Source organism: Phocoena sinus, chromosome 2, assembly GCF_008692025.1.
Source record: "Phocoena sinus isolate mPhoSin1 chromosome 2, mPhoSin1.pri, whole genome shotgun sequence".
Classification (NCBI taxonomy): domain Eukaryota; kingdom Metazoa; phylum Chordata; class Mammalia; order Artiodactyla; family Phocoenidae; genus Phocoena; species Phocoena sinus.
Window position 1 is genome coordinate 130,028,939 of NC_045764.1, and position 18,296 is coordinate 130,047,234.

The window sequence follows — 18,296 nt, forward strand, 5'->3', positions numbered from 1 at the left end:
ACTGTGAGTGGTTCAAAGTAATTGCCTCTGAGGAACAAGAAATTGGAGGGGGTAAGATACCAAGGGGAATTTTGAAGCCTTCTAGAACTGACTCTTTTAAACAGTGTACCTTTTCACTTTGACTTAGAAAGAAAAAATATTACTTGTATGTAATCAAATCTTCCATAGCTACTACTCATATTAATCCAATCTACCCCTGTGGTGTCACTAAAAAGTGTTCATTTCACATGCATGGTAATTGAAATGCTTTTGCCCAGAGACATGGTCTCCTCATAAAAATAACTTTAAACAAAGAGAAGGCAAGTGTGGATGGGAAATAGTGAGGAAAGAGAACACCTTAGCAAGAACAGAGTTAAAAACAAAGCTACAGAGGGTAATTGGTGACTTTTTTCTCTGGTAGTTAGAAAATGGGATAGAGAACAACACTTAATGCTTCAAAATTTAAGTGTCACCACAAAGTGCTGAGTTCCTTGGGAGGAATGTGGCCTTGTTACCTTGGTGTGATGGTTCATCAGTATGGGGTAAACAGTTCCAGTTCTCCTGTCAGGTATACCTAGGATCACACTTAGCTTTCTGCACTTCCCACCACTACCGAAGTTTGAGGCCACCACGTGACTTACCCTGGCCAATAAAATGGGAGCCAAAGTGGCCTGTCTCAGGCAACGGTTTAACAGCTACTGTGTGATAGGCCTGCCTTTCTTTTCTTCTGTCATAGTCACTGAAAACACTCAGATGGTGGCTGTTTGTCAGCATGGCTCCCAGATTAAGCACAGCCCAGAGAACCCCCCGCTGGTATGCAATGAGCATGTGATATAGGAAGAAATAAACTTCGTTGTCTTAAGCCACTGAGATTGGGGGGTTTTTATTGTAGCATAATCTAGTTTATCTTCACTGGTGTACAAACTAGAAGTGAGGTGCTACCTTAACAAGAACCCCACATACTCGCTCAGGCGCCAAGCAGCAGGAAAGCTGTTCTGGGAGTACTCAAGGAAACTCTCCTCAAAGAAACATAGAGACAAGACCTCACCAAATGATCCATGTTAAGGAATAACAACACATTTGATGAAGCTGTCGCTACAGTAAGTTGGAGGCGACAAGTACCTAATGAACTTATGAGTGTGTAGCTAGGTTCATGTGGCTAAAGAACTTATTTATGGCCCTAAGAGAAGAGGCTGGAAGACAGAAATGAGTACTGTGTGATAGATGCTGTTGGTTGTGTTTAGCGAGGTATTAAAAGAAAGGTACTCAAAGAAGCTCCACCATCCAAAAGACTAGCTGTTCAAAACTTAAAACAATCCTTAAGCCCCCATGCTTGTAGGGTCCGGAAACAAGCTGACAAACCTGCTCAGCCATGGAAAGAAGTCACATTCTCCAAAGCCAACTTCAGGTGGGGACAGAGGTAATAAACATGGAAGGATCTCTTGCAGGGCAAAGCCAAGGACCATAGAGAACTATGCTCCAGGGCATGTGCTAGAATATGAACTGTATGTCACTGGTCCACAATAATGAGATAAACACAGAAAATGCATATAAATGTTTAGAAGCTTTTATAGCAATTTCACACAGTAATATTGTGTCTGTTGCATCTAATTATTTTTGAATTGGGCTAGTCATTTGATGTTTTTTCATTTCATTTTTCTTATAATTTAGAGCCCTAGCAATATCTGCCCAGCAAGATTCCAAAATTGCTACAGTCCAGAGTCTGGTATATGTCTTCCATTTTTCTCCTCTCCAAATGGGAACACTTATTATAGTTATCTGTCCCTACACTACTCTATGTATTCAACAGGGTGACGGAGACAGATAATTTATAAAGATAGAGACTACAAGAGATTATGGCTACTGGGCACTACTCAGAGATCCCAGACTTTGAGCTTGACAGTGACTGGATGGGATTTAGGGGATATCTCCACTGAGAAGAAAGAGCCAAGGATGAAGTATATGTAGGAAGGAGAATATCTATTGACAAAAAGGGTAGACTGTCCAAATGTTTCTAGTTCTCTACACATGTTAAAATTCTACTCCCCACTTCCTTGAGTTAGGTATGGCCATGACTTGATTTGGCCAATGAAATGTGAAAAGTGACATATGTAACTTCTGGAAGCTTTTAAGAGTTAACATATATGTATCATGAAGCATGACACACTTTTTTCTCTGCTGTGATGATTGAAAACACTCAAACCGAGGTCTTCTCTGTTGAACCAAGTCTCAGAAAGAGGACAACATGGGGCAAGGTTCCCAGCCAACTCAGTGTTAAATAAACTTTAAATAAAGTTTACTTTATTTAAATAACTTTAAATAAAGTAAACTTTAAATAAACTTTACTTTAAATCTCTGAAGATTTAGGGTTGTTATTACAGTATAACCCAACCTAGCCCTATTTGTTTTAGTAACAGCTAAGAGGAGAGTGACTTGAACATAAATATATATCCTAGATTTTTAAAGCAGTATATTTCAAAGAATTCACAAGAAATTGACCCAATTTCACTTTAGAAAGATTCTAAAAGGGAAGATGACTCTTTAAAATACAACTGTTACCACAACCAGTGCCAATACAAAAAGAAAACGGAAGTCATAGGCGAATGTTTGCGTATCCTACACACAGACAACTCACAACTAAGTGCAGACTCTTAACCTTTGGGGCTGGAAGGAGCCCTCAGTTCCTCAGTATAACGCTCCTGGTGGAACTAATCAGAGTCAGTAGGCAAGATGTAACTTTTGCCTGATCCCTAAACTCTAAACAAGTATGCATGCACAGGTCATTTAAAAGTTGGAAAAAATATGTGACATTTAACTAAGGACAAATACAGGAGGATGACAAGCACTGTAAGAATGGATGAGTAAGGCTATAGTACAAAAAGGGCTAAAGCTTGCAAATAAAAAGTTAAAGGCAACAAAAGTTTGTTTTGCTCAGCACCAGAATCCTGAGAAAGCCCCCAAGGGCAATGATGAGGAAGTACTTCAAGAGAAAAACACTGATCATCTTGCTAGTGAGAGGAGGGGGCAAAGATTTGCCTTTCTGCGTAGGTGGAGCAGCTGGTGGCCCTCTTCAGCTACAGCAATCACACTTTGGGATTGGGTCCTACATATAATAACACTTGGCAAATGGTTCTGCTTTTAAACGTCTGAAAGAACATTGTGCTAGAGTAATCTGCTCTCTCAAAACAACAATATTCAACCATTGTGTATTTGGACATATTTCCAATTTTAGGTTACCCAGGAGCAAGCTTTTCTAGAAGACCCTCGGATAGTTTCCCCTTTAAAGGCCTAAATTTCCCTTATGATTAAACATAAAACTAATGGTTTCCCCTCTCAAGAAAGAGAGGAAATTAACAACTGTAAACATTAAACAAATTACACCAAGATCTACAGGCATCATTCTCTGGGAAATGCCACATTTCATATTCTGCAACAAATGGGGCATATAATGCTTACAAAGTTCCTGTAGGAACATTCTGTCAAAAATTAGCTTGTTTACAGTTTAATGCCGCTTTTAGAGAACAGAACCTGCTCACTGAACCTGACTCAAATAAAATGTTGATTAGATCTCATCACAGTTTACCACTTAAGACACAAAGGAGGCAATAAAAGGAGTCAACATCTCTCCACTTAAGAGTTCCCTCAAGGGAGTGGGGCAAAATCTTCTACCTGCACCCCCCATATATATGCCCCCAAAAAAGGAAGGGGAAAAAAAGCGGATATTCCGATTTGCTATGACACTGGAATAAAAAGTCTCACAAACAAAGATGTAAAACTAGTATGGGTGCTATCCAAATGTCATTTACTCTCACTTTGAGTAGAGAATACAGGAAAAAAAAGAAAAACCCCTTCATGGTGAAAATCTATTCATGACCTGATTCATTGATTATAGAAGATACAAAAATAGGCCATGCCAGAGAATAAGAGGCTTTCCTGATTTTGACAAGTGCCTAAAAGCACATAACTCTGAGTTCATGCTTAATTTATGGGCTTAAGCACATAACTGCAATCAGTTATCTCACTGGGGCCCGGAGCACTCTGTCCCCTTTCAAATAGAACTGTGTACTGCCCTAACCACATTCCCTATGAATCCATGAGGCAAATGTCTTCAATTCCAATAAAGCCTGAGATCCTTCTTTAGAGCGCTGATGTTGGATTAGGACTGTTAACTTCTTACAGCAAGTTGTACCCTACTGTAGGTTGCACAGCACAACCTGCTCAGCTGAATGTTTCATCAGAGGGATCTCCACATAACAGTGCCAGGCCTAAACATCTATCACAGTTTGTCAGCACACCTACAAAGAATCCAAAACACACCAGTTATCTGGTGCCTGGGGAAACTACTGTCCCACAATCTGGAGCACAAGAGATTTTTACCTTCCCTGTGGATCACTTAGCTAGGAAAGAAAGTAGCAACACTCTTCTTAGAATGGTGAGTTAGGAGAGGCTGAGTCTTAGCTGCACCAATAAATGTAGCACGGTCTTTCACAGGCATACTTATTTAGCGATATGCCACCCATCCTAAGGGGAACACAAATTACTCCCTCACCATTTTGCACTAATTTGCTCATTTTATTACCAAACACCCCCCAAAAAGTCAACAAATATTATCTCAGTCCAATATACGTGGGAAGATCTATTTATTCCTCATTTATTTACAGCAGTAACATAATATAGCATGTGTTTTGTATATCTCTGAGCCCTAGAAATAGCGCCACCATCCACCACACAGGGGACTAAGGATTGAAGGAATACATGTGTAATTTAAGAAGCACAGACTATTCTACCTTTTCCTCTCTAAACATTCATCAAAGCCTTAAAATTCTGATTCTGCCGTTTTGCCTAAACTTATGCCCACAGCATCTTTCCAAATTCTAAGTTTCAAAGACCCACCTTCCCCCCACCCTGAGACGGCTTCCATATCCATCCCATTCTAATTCCGCTCTTCTTTCTGGGACATATCCCGAGGGAGGGAGGTTCTTTAACTTAGAGCTTCCGTTCAGCCTTCGCCTCATTCCTTGCCCTCTCCCCACAGAAGGGCTCCCGTTTTACTACCTGCTCACGCTAGGGAAAAAAAAGAAAGCAAAATGTCCCTTAAAAGGATCCAGGTGAGGCCCCTTCTAAGCCAAACTCCAGAGCTGGGCAGTGCTGTCCTCGCTGGGGGAGAGCCGCCAGGTCTGAATCCCTGCAGGCATCCCTGCCGTCAGAAACCACAGCCTTCGCCTGCAGGACCCGCGCTGCCACCTACCTATCCAGACCTGAGGATAAGACCTGCGGGCTGGGACCCGGACGGCTGACCGACAGTTCCCGCCACAAGAAGGATGAGAGGCAGAAGGCGGGCCCACGCCTCGCTTGCCGGGCATCCGCGAACCGCTCCCCCTACCTGCAGGTTCGCAGCGATCCCAACCCTCCGCGCCAGCAGCCTCCACCGCTCGGTGGAGTCAGCCTGCTGGGCAAAAAACAACCGCGAGGCTCCTCCCGGTCCTCGTGGGTCTTACGTGCAGCCTTTCCAGCCAATGGGAAGCGCAGGGGGCGGAGCGACAGCCGCCCCGCTGACAGGCGACAACCGAGCCCGCCCGCAGGCGCGAGCTGGCCGTGCAGTTGCTGGGCCAATCGGCAGCATGGGTGGGAGTGAAGGGGAGGAGCAAGAGGGGAAAGCGGGCACCCAATCAGAGCTTGGCCTCCTGGAGCGACAGGTCCAGCGGCCTGTGGCCTTCCGAGCGCGGCGCGCAGGGGGCGAGCCCGCTTGGGCCAATCGGCGGGAGCCCACGGTGCGGAGCGAGCACCTCAAATGCTCGGGTTTCTCAGCTGATTGTCTCCAGCCGAGAGTTGTTTTTTGCAGCTACCGAGCCGAGCCGCAGCAGGAGGAGCCGAGACCCCCCGGGGGGGGGGGGCGGGGAGAGGAGGCGGGGTCCCAGGAGCCGCGGCTGCTCTCCGCGGGTCTCCGGGTCCTGTCACGGCGCTTCCTGGGGTTGGAGGTTGGGGTGGGTGGGGGGTCAGGGAGACATCCTTCTCCCCCTCGACAGCGGCTCCGAGTCCGGCCCCTTGCTTCCCGCGCTCTTTCGCCCGCCCCCTACCCCCCTCATGAGGGCGTCCGTGCCGGGTCCGGCGGCCGGCCGCGAGCCCTCCACGCCCGGCGGGGGCGGCGGAGGCGCCGCGGTGCCGGGCTCCGTGCAGTTGGCGCTGAGCATCCTGCACGCCCTGCTCTACGCCGTGCTCTTCGCCTTTGCCTACCTGCAGCTGTGGCGGCTGCTCCTGTACCGTGAGCGGCGGCTGAGTTACCAGAGCCTCTGCCTCTTCCTCTGTCTCCTGTGGGCAGCGCTCAGGACCACCCTCTTCTCCGCCGCCTTCTCGCTCAGCGGCTCCCTGCCCCTGCTCCGGCCGCCCGCTCACCTGCACTTCTTCCCCCACTGGCTGCTCTACTGCTTCCCCTCCTGTCTCCAGTTCTCCACGCTCTGTCTCCTCAACCTCTACCTAGCGGAGGTAAGGCGGGAGGACCAGCACGCGGGGCCGGGCGGGAGAGCGGGGCCGCCGAGTTCAACTCGGGCTGAGGACCGGTGCGGGGTGGGTGCGAACCGCGAGAGGCGGACCCGAGAGCAGCCCGGGGGAAACCGAGGCACGCATGGTGTGTGCGCCAGGGTTCTCGTCTTAAACTTAAGCAGCCGATCGGCTCGGCGACTGAGGGGCTTGCGGGGTGTGAGCGAGAGTGTGTGTTCCGACAACTTGAAACAGCAGGACCAGCCTTTGTTCAGCTTCCTGGCTCTCTAAGGGCCAGGTGTCGGTGCCACCGACAAAGTGGCATCGCAAAAAGTAGCAGCCCCGGTAGCTCTGCTGAAGCTGGACTGTGTTGAGAGAGGTTGGATGCTGAGGTAGCAGCAGCTCTGCTGAAGCTGGACTGCTGCCAGCCATTACGTCACCAGGCAGAGCTGTTCCTCTGCTATTGTTGCTGCGTTTCTTTTATTAGAAGCTTTATTCTCTCCTGCATCTCCTTTCCCCGGGCTCGATAAGCCTCACACAGATTCCGTTCGATAGTTCTCCGGCGGGGTTAATAAGCAATAACCAATGTCGAGGATCAGTATAAAGACCTCCGTAAAGCCCCGAGTGTGTTTGCCCCAGTTGCTTCATGTTTTGTTTTGGCTATTTATCCTACCTCTTATAGACTAGTCTTTTTTTTTTTTTTTTTGAGCTAATTAAGAGAGAAAATACTAGCTTAACCTGCGCCTATTGCAGAAACAAACCACCAAACTGTTTTTTCAATAACTTGCTTAATAGCTGGAACCTAATCACACCCCCTTTCTCTTTTATGAGGAATTGCTGGTTGGTTTGCATTGTTCTGCAGCACTTAGGTATTTAACCCATTTCAAACAGGTTTGGGAGTGTAAGGTTGTCAATCAGGTGTGCCAGCTAGTGGTATTTAAGCCACAGTATTTTGAGAATTTCCAAAAAAAAAAAAAACAATCCCTCCGCCCTCCCCGCAAAAAAAAAAATCTTGAGGAGGAGAGGAAACAAGGTGACATCATATGCTTAATACTGACTAATATAGAACAATATTGGTCTATGCAGCTAATCCTCTCAAAGGCTTTTGGAGGTGATGAGAATTAACATAGTTCTGAGCAAAAGTAAAAAAACATTTGAGGCAGATTAAGTGTTTATATTCCCTGCGTAAACCAACTCTTTTCTCCCATAATAGCTAGGAAGTAGAATGCATAATTTTAAAAGCACAGTCATAACTTCAGCTTTTTACCACACTAAAAACAACAGTTCAGAATAGGCAACAAAACTAATTTAACTTTAATTCCCCATCATTTGGAAGTCCAAGCAATACAATGACAAAAACCCAAACATTAAGAAGCAGTAAGTAAAAAGCATGGGTAATCATAAATCAAATAAACATGCCAGTCATGTCACTTATTTGAAGATGTTCTGATCTTCTAGTTGTTGTTTAAACTGTTATAACACTTCAGTCCTTCATAGTTAAGCTGATACATTGTATTCTTCCTGACACAATTTCTGATACACTACCAGCGACATCTCATCACTAAAGCTTTGCTCTAGCTTCAGATATAGTTAATTTACCTCAGAGTGACTAGCAGTCCTTAGGCCATGAGTATCAGATAATTTGTTTTTCCCCTATGCATTTTTGACTAACAAAGTCATATTAATGACTCATCGTAAAATAATTGGTGGGCATTTCATAAAGTAGCTAAATACTCTTTTTACTTTTTTCTTGAAATATAACATGAAGTACATAAAGCTTAAGTATACAGCTAGGTGAAATTTTACATACACTCGTGTTACCACCACTAGATTAAAATTTACAGCATTTTCAGTGCCCCAGAATGTCCCCTTGTGCCCTTTACCAGTCATACCTGTCACCCTGAGGTAAACACAATGTGACTAAACATTATCACAATAGAAAAAAAGCATCTGTATTTTAGCTCAAAATTCTAAAAGTATACTTCTACGGCATAAACTACACAATATCCAGATTGGGTTTTCAGTCTTTTGATTGCTGTTATTCCAAGCTAGTGACAGAGAATTTAAACGTCTAAAAGTCTTCCTGTTAAATGGATCTCTTGTTTGTTTCATGTACTTTTTAAAAAGCAATAAGATTCTGTTACCCTAGAAAACATAATTTGGAAAGAAGCTGAACTAAAGTTTTTTTCATTTTGTAGTGTCTCCTAGAAAGAGTGTAGGTTGTTTGTCTATCCCTTTTTTTTAGTAAAATTAACAATTTTAAGACACATAACGATAACTTGAACAAATTTTCAACCTGTTTAAAAAGAGATATTTTAACCAGAAATCATTTCCATATTCACTAGAAAAAATCCAAAGGAATCTATATTTAAAATAGTATTTGAATTCAAATTTTTATATCAATTTCAAGTAACTGGAAACACACTTCTTATTGATCATTCTGAATGAATAAGGCTTTCCCAATGAGTTCTTTGTTTTTTCTTTTTTTAAAATAAATTTATTTATTTATTTTTGGCTGCATTGGGTCTTCGTTGCTGTGCCCAGACTTTCTCTAGTTGCAGCGAGTGGGGGCTACTGTTCATTGCAGTGCGCGGGCTTCTCATTGCGGTGGCCTCTCGTTCTGGAGCATGGGCTCTAGGTGCGCGGGCTTCAGTAGTTGTGACACGCAGGCTCAGTAGTTTTGGCTTGCAGGCTCTAGAGCACAGGCTCACTAGTTGTGGCGCACAGGCTTAGTTGCTCCGCGGCATGTGGGATCTTCCCAGACCAGGGCTCAAACCCGTGTCCCCTGCATTGGCAGGCGGATTCTTAACCACTGCGCCAGCAGAGAATCCCCCCAGTGAGTTCTTTGTGTTATAGCAAAGTGATAGGGAAAGTCTACATGGTGACAAAAACAAAACTTAACTAAAATTTGACTATTTTTTTAACAAAAGGCCCTTATATCTGTTTTAAATAGTTGTGCTTCTTGATTACCAAATCACTCTGTCTTTACTGTCATATTAAATGCCAATTTCATTTTACTTTTGACCTCTTTAAAGTATTTGTTGTGTCCATTTCTCACTAATTAAAAACATCCTAACTTTAAGGACTTAGTTACAAAGAACCATAGAGCAGTGTAAAAATAAAGTTAGTAAAACAACCATTACTACTTTGACTACATTTTGCTAGTTCTTCTAAAAATAAGTTTTCAAAAAGTTAAGACTGGGCTTCCCTGGTGGTGCAGTGGTTAAGAATCCCCCTGCCAGTGCAGGGGACACAGGTTCGAGCCCTGGTCCGGGAAGATCCCACATGCTGCAGAGCAACTAAGCCCGTGCGCCACAACTAGTGAGCCTGCACTCTAGAGCCAGCAAGCCACAACTACTGAGCCCACGTGCCTAGAGCCCATGCTTCACAACAAAAGAAGCCACTGCAGTGAGAAGCCCGCACACTGCAAAGAAGAGCAGCCTCCCCTCGCCACAACTAGAGAAAGCCCGCGCACAGTAACGAAGACCCAACACAGCCAAAAATAAATAAAATAAAAAATAAATTTATATTAAAAAAAAAGTTAAGGGCTTCCCTGGTGGCGCAGTGGTTGGGGGTCCACCTGCCGATGCAGGGGGCGCGGGTTCATGCCCCGGTCCAGGGGGATCCCACGTGCCGCGGAGCGGCTGGGCCTGTGCTCCACGGCAGGAGAGGCCACAGCAGTGAGAGACCTGCTTACCGCAAAAAAAAAAAAAAAAAAAAGTTAAGACTGCCTAAACAAAAACAAAAAAAAAAGACTGCCTAAACCACTCTTTCTTTTGTTGACTACACTTGAATGGAATTCAAATGAGGGGGAGTAGCCCTTTCTGAAATAATTAGATTTACCATACTTAACCTCCTGGAAGCAGATAGTTGAAAAAAAAAAAAAAAGAAAAACCTGTACACTAAGTTAAAAACACCTATTGAACTTTTTCCAGCATGATTAATAGAACATGTACTTTACCAGAGAATGGTTCACAGTCCTGTATGTTTAACAGAGAAGGTTTCAATCTTTAAAACAAATTATGTGATAAAACATGCTACCTACCATTGGAACAAGTAAAAGGACTAAAAATGAGTGTTGATAGTATACTATCTTTGGAGTATTGTTGATGCATGCCAAAATCAATGAGTTCATCTCCAAGACCCATAGTGACATTTTTTTCTTGCAATTTTGTAAAATGAGTGCCAGTTGCTTAATCGGGATAAAATGCAGTGGCAGTGACTAAATCACAGTGCCAAAACAGCTAGGAAAATTAAATTCAGAATCTTAACTCTTATATTCATGGATGCTATCATTGTCCCTGACATTGGATATATTCTTCCAAATATTGATGGAATGTCAAACAACATGGAGTGCAACTTAACAGGTACTTTGGTTTTGTTATAATGTTCTGTGATTTCTCACAAAAGTATTTCTACCACCTAAAATAGAAATTCCTTAAGGATAAGAAGTTATTTTATCATACTTTAATCTCATAGAACAATGGTGAATATATTTTTGAATGACAATCTTGAAAAGGCCAAAATCTTGAAAATATTTATCTAAAATTTGAGAGTTAATTTTGATGAGTATGTGAGGTAAATTATTTGTGTACTTTCTGGGATCTTTATATTTTCTGCTTAAAAGATTGCTTATGATACGAATGCTTAGATTCTCTTAGATTTTCTTGGTTTAGTTAGTTACTTCTGATTACTACAGGTAAAATCTTACTAATGAAGCCACTTTAATATATTAGAGTTTTGCTTAGCAAAACTATTCTTATATCATGGCAAATGCCCATGATAATTAGGGCTTTGCTAATTTGATTTCAACAAATTCTATTAAACAGAAAAGTCTGCAGAACAAGCAAGTCTCACATCATGAGTCAGTTACTATTTACTGGAAATCGTGGTTTTGTCAATGTTGGGTTTTTATCCATAACTGTGATTATGAACTGTTTTTATCCAAATCTTCTAAACTGTTCTATCCATTAACTTGATTCTGTTTTTCCTGAGATCATCTGTGAAGCAAGAGTTTGCGATACAGTTCATGGCAAAGACCTGATTACAATGCCTTACATTCTGTGTGATTTAATATTTTCAAAGCACTTCATAACAGTTGTCTTCAAAACCCCTATGAAATAGGTAGATATAAACAAGGTGTGATTTGTCCAAGGTTTTATGGCTAATATAATATGTATCAGAAATGAGACTACTGCATAGCCCATAGGCTATAAAGTCTTGTCAAGTGATCATTCCCTGTGAACTTTTCTGAATACCATTAACACTGTTTATTATTTAGTGCTCACTATTTAACTTGCTTTCCCATTTTCCACCATTTCAAACCTTTTCCACTCTCCAGCAAACTTTTTTCCTCCTTCATACTCAGCACATGACCCTCGCCTCCTAGTTTATAGAAATAGAAACCAGGGCCATCTGGCTGAACAGAGATTCCGAGAAATGCCTTAAAATGCTACAGAGAGCATTTAATCCCTTTCAATGAATGATTGAGCTGGTAAGTGAGGAAGTTCCTCAGAGACAAGAAACCACAAAAAAAGAAGTGAATATGAAATTATAAAGTACCATACAAATGTTTGTCTTGGGTTTGGGGGTAGTTGCTAGCTGCTTCCTGCTAGCCTAAAGCCTGGATTTCAATGTGCTGGGGTTCTGAAGAGGTGACATAGGAGGCAATACCTGGTGGCGAGGTCTAAACAAAGAACTCATCTGCTCCAACTTAATGCCAGGACTCTCGGAACACACAGCTTCAGTGGATGAATTATGGGATAAGTAAGGAGGTCCTTAGAGGTTGGTGGTGGGATTTATGCTTGTCTCTGCCTTGGCTCTGGGTGAAGGAGGTACAAATTGAGGAAAGAAATGTCTTCTCTGAAAATGCGTAACAAGCTTATTCCCACACAAGTTTGAAGTCTGAAATCACACTTCTGTGATTTTAGAGGGGGAAAAATCCTGGGTTGGTGGTAACCTCAAGGACCTGGAAGGAGCAAATGCAAATAATCTGTTGAGGAGTGTACTATACTCCCAGAATCCTGACAAATAAAATTTGAAAGAACATGAGCTCATAATGAAAAATCACTCTAGGGACTCTTCCCTGCAAAGATTGAAGATGTCAGAATGATCAGATAGGTTGTATAAAATTTTCACTTATCTGATTTAAGTAAGTAAACACTGGTGATATATGATAAAGGAATAATCAAAATTGACTAGGCACATTTGGAGAAAAGTCATTTTTTAAGTGAAAAATACAATTAAAATTAGAAACTGAAACGAACTGAACAGATTAAATAGCTAAAAAGAAATCATTAAGCTCAAAGATCTGAGGGAGAAAATCACCCAGAATATAGCCCAGAGAAATAAAAGATGGAAATAAGAGATTAAGAGAGAATGAAGATATAATGAGCAGGTCCAGTGTATATCTAATTAGAATTTCAGAGAAATTACTTAATAATGACTTAGAGTTTTCCCAAATTTATGAAAGATGCCAAATTTCAAATTCAGAGAGCCCAAAAATCCCAAGACAGGTTAAAAGAAAATGAACAAAGAGTAAAACCTCAAAATACCAAAGACAAAATGTTTTTAAAACAATTAGAGATAATATTACCAACAAAGGAATGAAAGTTAGTTTTTGTTGGCATTTCATTAACAGCTAATGAATCCAGAAGATGGTGAAACATCTTGAAAATGCTGAGAGAAAATAACCAGCAAAAATCTACCCACAATAAAACTATCAATAATAAGGGTGAAATAAAAGCTAAGTTGGGAGTGACATCAGCAAGATGGTGATGGACCCTCCATCCCCCTGAAAACATACTGATCAGCAACAAGTCACAAATTCCCTTTGTGAGAAATCCAGAAACGAATTGAAAGACTCCTGCACTGCTGGTGAACACAAAACAAGAATCACCAAAACCAGTAGGGAGATTTGGGACAGACTCTCGTCAGAGTCCCTGACCCCAGCACAGTGCCATAAAATTGGGAAGAGACCTCCTAGGTCTCAGCTTCTCCCAGAGGAGGGAAGGGGTTAGTTCACATGTCCAGCACCCCAGCTTTTCTTGGGGAGCTCCCCAGAGATCAGGCTTCTGTCTTGCCAGTCTTAGAACTCTGACAGGTTCAGTACAGTTTAGACACCTGGAGGAGAATGGAGACAGCAATTTGAACTGGCAGACAACATAGCTCCCCTGCTTCCTCAGCACAGAACGAGCAAACCAGAACTACAGCTTCCTGCTACTCCCTGAGGAGGGAAAGAGTTGGTAGAGGCCCCCAAAGTCTCTGGACAAGTTGATTGGTGACAGTGTTCTGCTGTCCAAGGCCAGTCCATGAAGATTGGGAGAGGTACCTGTTTTGTCTAATGCACAGACAGTAATGCAGAGAGTTGAGAAAAATGAAGAATCAGGCAGAGATGTTTCAAACAAAGCAAGATAAATCTCCAGAAACCCTAATGAAACAGAGGTATATAATTTACCTGACAGAGAATTCAAAATAACTGTCATTAAGATGCTAACTACAGGTAAGAGAACAAAGCATGAGAAATTTCAACAGAGATAGAAAATGTTAAGGGAATTCCCTGGCGGTCCAGTGGTTAGGACTTCGCTCTTCCACTGCAGGGGGCATGGGTTCAAACGCTGGTAAGGAAACTAAGATCCCACAAGCCACACAGCACAGCCAAAAATATATATATATATATAGTACAAAACAGAAATCATGGAGCTGAAGAACATGAAAACAAGTGAAAAATTCACTTGAGCAGTTCATCAACGGACTAGATATCAGACAGGAGAAAGGATCAGTGAACTTTAAGACAAGTCATTGGAAATAATTTAGTCAGAAAAGAAAAAGGAATGAAAAAGAACGAACAAAACTAAAGGGACTTATGGTATACCATCAAACAGATCAATATACACATTGAATCCGAGACAGAGAAGAAAGTACCAGAAAGCTTATTCGATGATGATGATAATGATGACTGAAAAATTCCCAAAACTAGAGTAGAAAATGGACATCCAGATCCAAGAAGTCAAAAGAATACAAAGAAATCTACACCAAGACACATTATAATCAAATTATCAGAAGTCAAAGGCCTTTGAATTTTGAAAGCAGAGAAGGAAGAGACTTGTCACAGGGGAACCCCTACAAGACTATAAGAAATTTTTCAGCAGAAATTTTGCAGACCAGAAAAAGAGCAGGATAATCTTATTAAAGTGCTAAGAGAAAACAACAACAAAATGCCAAGTAAGAATAACATACTCTGCAAAACTAGCCTTCAAAAAATAGAGAGATCATGACCTTCCCAGATAAACAAAAGCTGAAGGTCACCACTAGACCTGTCTTGTAAGAAATGCTAAAGAGAGTTCTTCAGGTTGAAACAAAATGATTCTAAAAAGTAACACAATAGCATAAGTATGAAACTCATTGATAAAGACGAATATATAGTCAAATACAGAATATTGTATTACTATAATGGTGCTGGGTAAATCACTTTTAATTCTAGTATAAAAGTTAAGAATAAATATTAAAATAACTATAAAGATATTAAAAGATAAACAGATGTAAATTATGACAACAATAAAATGTTGGAGGGTGGGTGGAAGAAGTTCAAGTGTAGAGTTTTTGTATGCAGTTGAATTTATCAGCTTTAAATAGACTGTTTCATAAGATATTTTTTGTAAGCCTTAAGGTAACCACACACACGGACATACACCACACACACACTATAGAAGTTACACAAAATTAAAATGGAAAATAATCAAAGTATATCAATATGAAAAAAATTAAAACAGGAAGACAGCAAGAGAGGAAATAACAGACCAAAGAACTACAAAGCTAATAGAAGAACATCAACAAAATAGCAATATAAATAGTTTCTTTCCAGTAAGTACTTTAAATGTAAATTGATTAAACTCCCCAAAGGACATAAGAGTTGCTGAATGGACTAAAAATATAAAAGACCAAACTGTATGCTGTCTACAAGAAACTCACTTTCAATTTAAGGGTACACGTAGACTGAAAGTAAAAGGATGGAAAAAGATACTATGCAAATAGTAACCAAAAGAATGCAGGGGTTGCTTTAGTTAGACAAAATAGACTTTAAGTCAAAAACTGTCATAAGAGGCAAAGAAGGACATTATATTATTATATTATGAAACGGTCAATCCACCAGGTAGATATAACAATTATAAATATGCATCCAACATCAGAGTACCTAAACATATAAAACAAATATTGACAGAACTGAAGGGAGAAATAAGACAGTAACACCATAACAGTAAGAGACTTTAATGCCCCACTTTCAATAACGGATAGAACATCCAGACAGAAGATCAATAAAGAAACCAAGCACTTGAGCAACATTATGGACCAAATGGCACTGACAGACATATGTAGAACATTTCACACAACAGCAGCAAAATACACATTCTTCTCACGCACACATAGATCTTGCTCCAGGGTAGATGCATATTAGGTCACAAAATAAGTCTTAGTACATTTAAGAAGATTAAGATCATACAAAGTATCTTTTCTGACTACAGTGAAATGAAACTAAAACTCAATAGCAGAAGTAAAACTGGAAAATTTACAGCTATGTGAAAATTAACACACTGTTGAACAACCATTGGGTCAAAGAAGAAATCAAAAAGGAAATTAGAAAATATGTCTTGACAAAAGAAAACACAACATTCCCCAAATTATGGGTTGCAGCAAAAGCAGTACTAAGAGAGATTTCCATAAGCACCTACATTTGAAAAGGAGAAAGATCTTAGATGAACAGCCTAACTTTACACCTCAAGGAGCTGAAAAAAAGAACAAATTAAGCCCAGAATTAGCAGAAGGAAGGAGATAACAAAGATCAGAGCAGAAATAAACAAAATAGAGAATTAAAAAACAATTTAAAAAATTGATGAAACTAAGTTTTTTGAAAAGCTAAATAAAATTGACAAACTCTTAGCTAGACAATTAAGAAAAAAAGACAAAATAAGTAAAAGCAGAAATGAAAGAAGAGACATTACAACTGATGCCACAGAAATAAAAAGGGTCATAAGAGACTACTATAAGTAGTTATATACCAACAAGCTGAATAACTGAGAAGAAATGGATAAATTCCCATAAACATACAACCTACCAAGACTGAATCATGAAGAAACAGAAAGTATGAACAGACCTATAACTAGTATGGAGATTGAATCAATAATCAAAAAGCTCCCAATAAAGAAACGTCCAGACCCAAATGGCTCACCTGAGAATTCTACCAAATATTTAAAGAGTTAATGTCAGTTATTCTCAAACATTTCCCAAAAAAATTGAAGAGGAGAGAAGACTTCCTAACTAGTTCAATGAGGCCAGCATCACCTTGATACTAAAGCCAAAGATACCACCTGAAAAGAAAACTACAGGCCAGTATTCCTGATGAATATAGATGCAAAAGTCCTCAACAAAATACTATCAAACTGAATCCAACAGCACATTAAAAGTATTATACAACATGACCAAGTGGGAATTACCTCTGAGATGTATGGATGGTTCAAGAAAATCAATGAATGTAATATACCACATTAACAGAACAAAAGATAAGTCACATCTTTACAATAGATGCAGAAAAGGCATTTGACAAAATTTAACACCCTTTCATGATAAAAACTCAACAAACTAAGAATAGAAAAAAATTACTTCAATGTAACAAAAAAAAGCTACAACTAACATCATTTTTTTTTAATGTCTTGAGATATTTTCTAATTTCCCTTCTGCTTTCTTCCTTGACCCAATGGTTCTTCAAGAATGTGTTGTTTAATTTTCTAGTTTTACTTCTGCTCTTAGAAAATATAAAGAATATAAAAAACATGCAAGGAAATAACAAAAAATGCCAGTCATTGAGTATAACTTCTTTTTATTTCATGGAACACTTTTAGAAATTGACAACATACTAGAGCATGAAAGCAACACTTAACAAATTAGAGGCAGTGAGACACAGTGACTGAGAGTACATCTCAACCACTTACTGGCTCTGCCTATGTCCCATTTCCAAAAATGGGTAATAATAATGCATACTCCATAGGGTTATTGTGAGGACTAACTGATACAAAAATCAGAAAACATAATTATAAAAATAACTTCAGGGAACTATATTCAATATCTTGTCATAAACCATATTGGAAAAGAATATATGTATAACTGAATCACTTTGCTATACAGCAGAAATTAACACAACATTGTAAATCAACTATACTTCAATCATTTTTTTAAAAAAATAATTGCAAATATCTCATGAACGTAGATTCAAAAATCCTTGACAAATCAACTCCAAATATATAGATAAAGGATAACATATCATGACCAAATATGTTTTATCCCAAGAATACAACATTGGTTTAACATTCAAAAATCAATGTAATAAACCATATTTGCAGTGTAGGGGAGAAAATCATATCATCTCAATAGATACAGAAAAAGAATTTGACAAAATTCAACAACCATTCATGATTTTTTTAAAAATCAACTTTTAGCAAACTAAGAACAGAAATTCCTCAATCTACTAAAGAGCATCTACAAAAATACCTATAGCCAACATAATAATGATGAAAGACTGAAAGATTACTCCCTATGCAAGAGGCAGGTACTTCACTTCTCGTCCTAGCCATTGTGCTGGAGGTTCAGCCGTTGCAACAAGGTAAGGAAAAGAAGACAAACATTAGAAAGAAAGAAGTAAAATTGTCTTTATTTGTAGGTGACATGATTGAGGAAAAAATTTTAATGAACGTACGAAAATCAACTAGAGCTAATAAGTGAATTTAAGAAGTTTGCAGGATAAAACTATTTCATATACTAGCAGAAAACAATTGAAAAAAGAAATATTA

The 18,296-nt window shown here is 40.1% G+C and overlaps 2 protein-coding genes across 3 annotated transcripts in view; one reads left to right on the plus strand and one right to left on the minus strand.

Moving 5' to 3' along the window:
• Window positions 1-5,468, minus strand: part of TXNDC16 (thioredoxin domain containing 16) — a 120,289-nt gene extending 114,821 nt beyond the window's left edge. The window contains exon 1 of one of the 2 annotated variants that reach the window (XM_032624689.1): window positions 5,363-5,468. The gene's annotated coding sequence lies outside the window, so the exon portion shown is untranslated. The remainder of the gene's footprint in view (window positions 1-5,362) is intronic. The other variant, XM_032624690.1, reaches the window with a different exon arrangement.
• A 595-nt stretch (window positions 5,469-6,063) lies between these two features.
• The window catches only part of GPR137C (G protein-coupled receptor 137C), a 51,680-nt gene continuing 39,447 nt past the window's right edge, over window positions 6,064-18,296 (plus strand). The window contains exon 1 of the mRNA XM_032623875.1: window positions 6,064-6,462. Within this exon, the coding sequence (XP_032479766.1) occupies window positions 6,064-6,462 (399 nt within the window). The remainder of the gene's footprint in view (window positions 6,463-18,296) is intronic.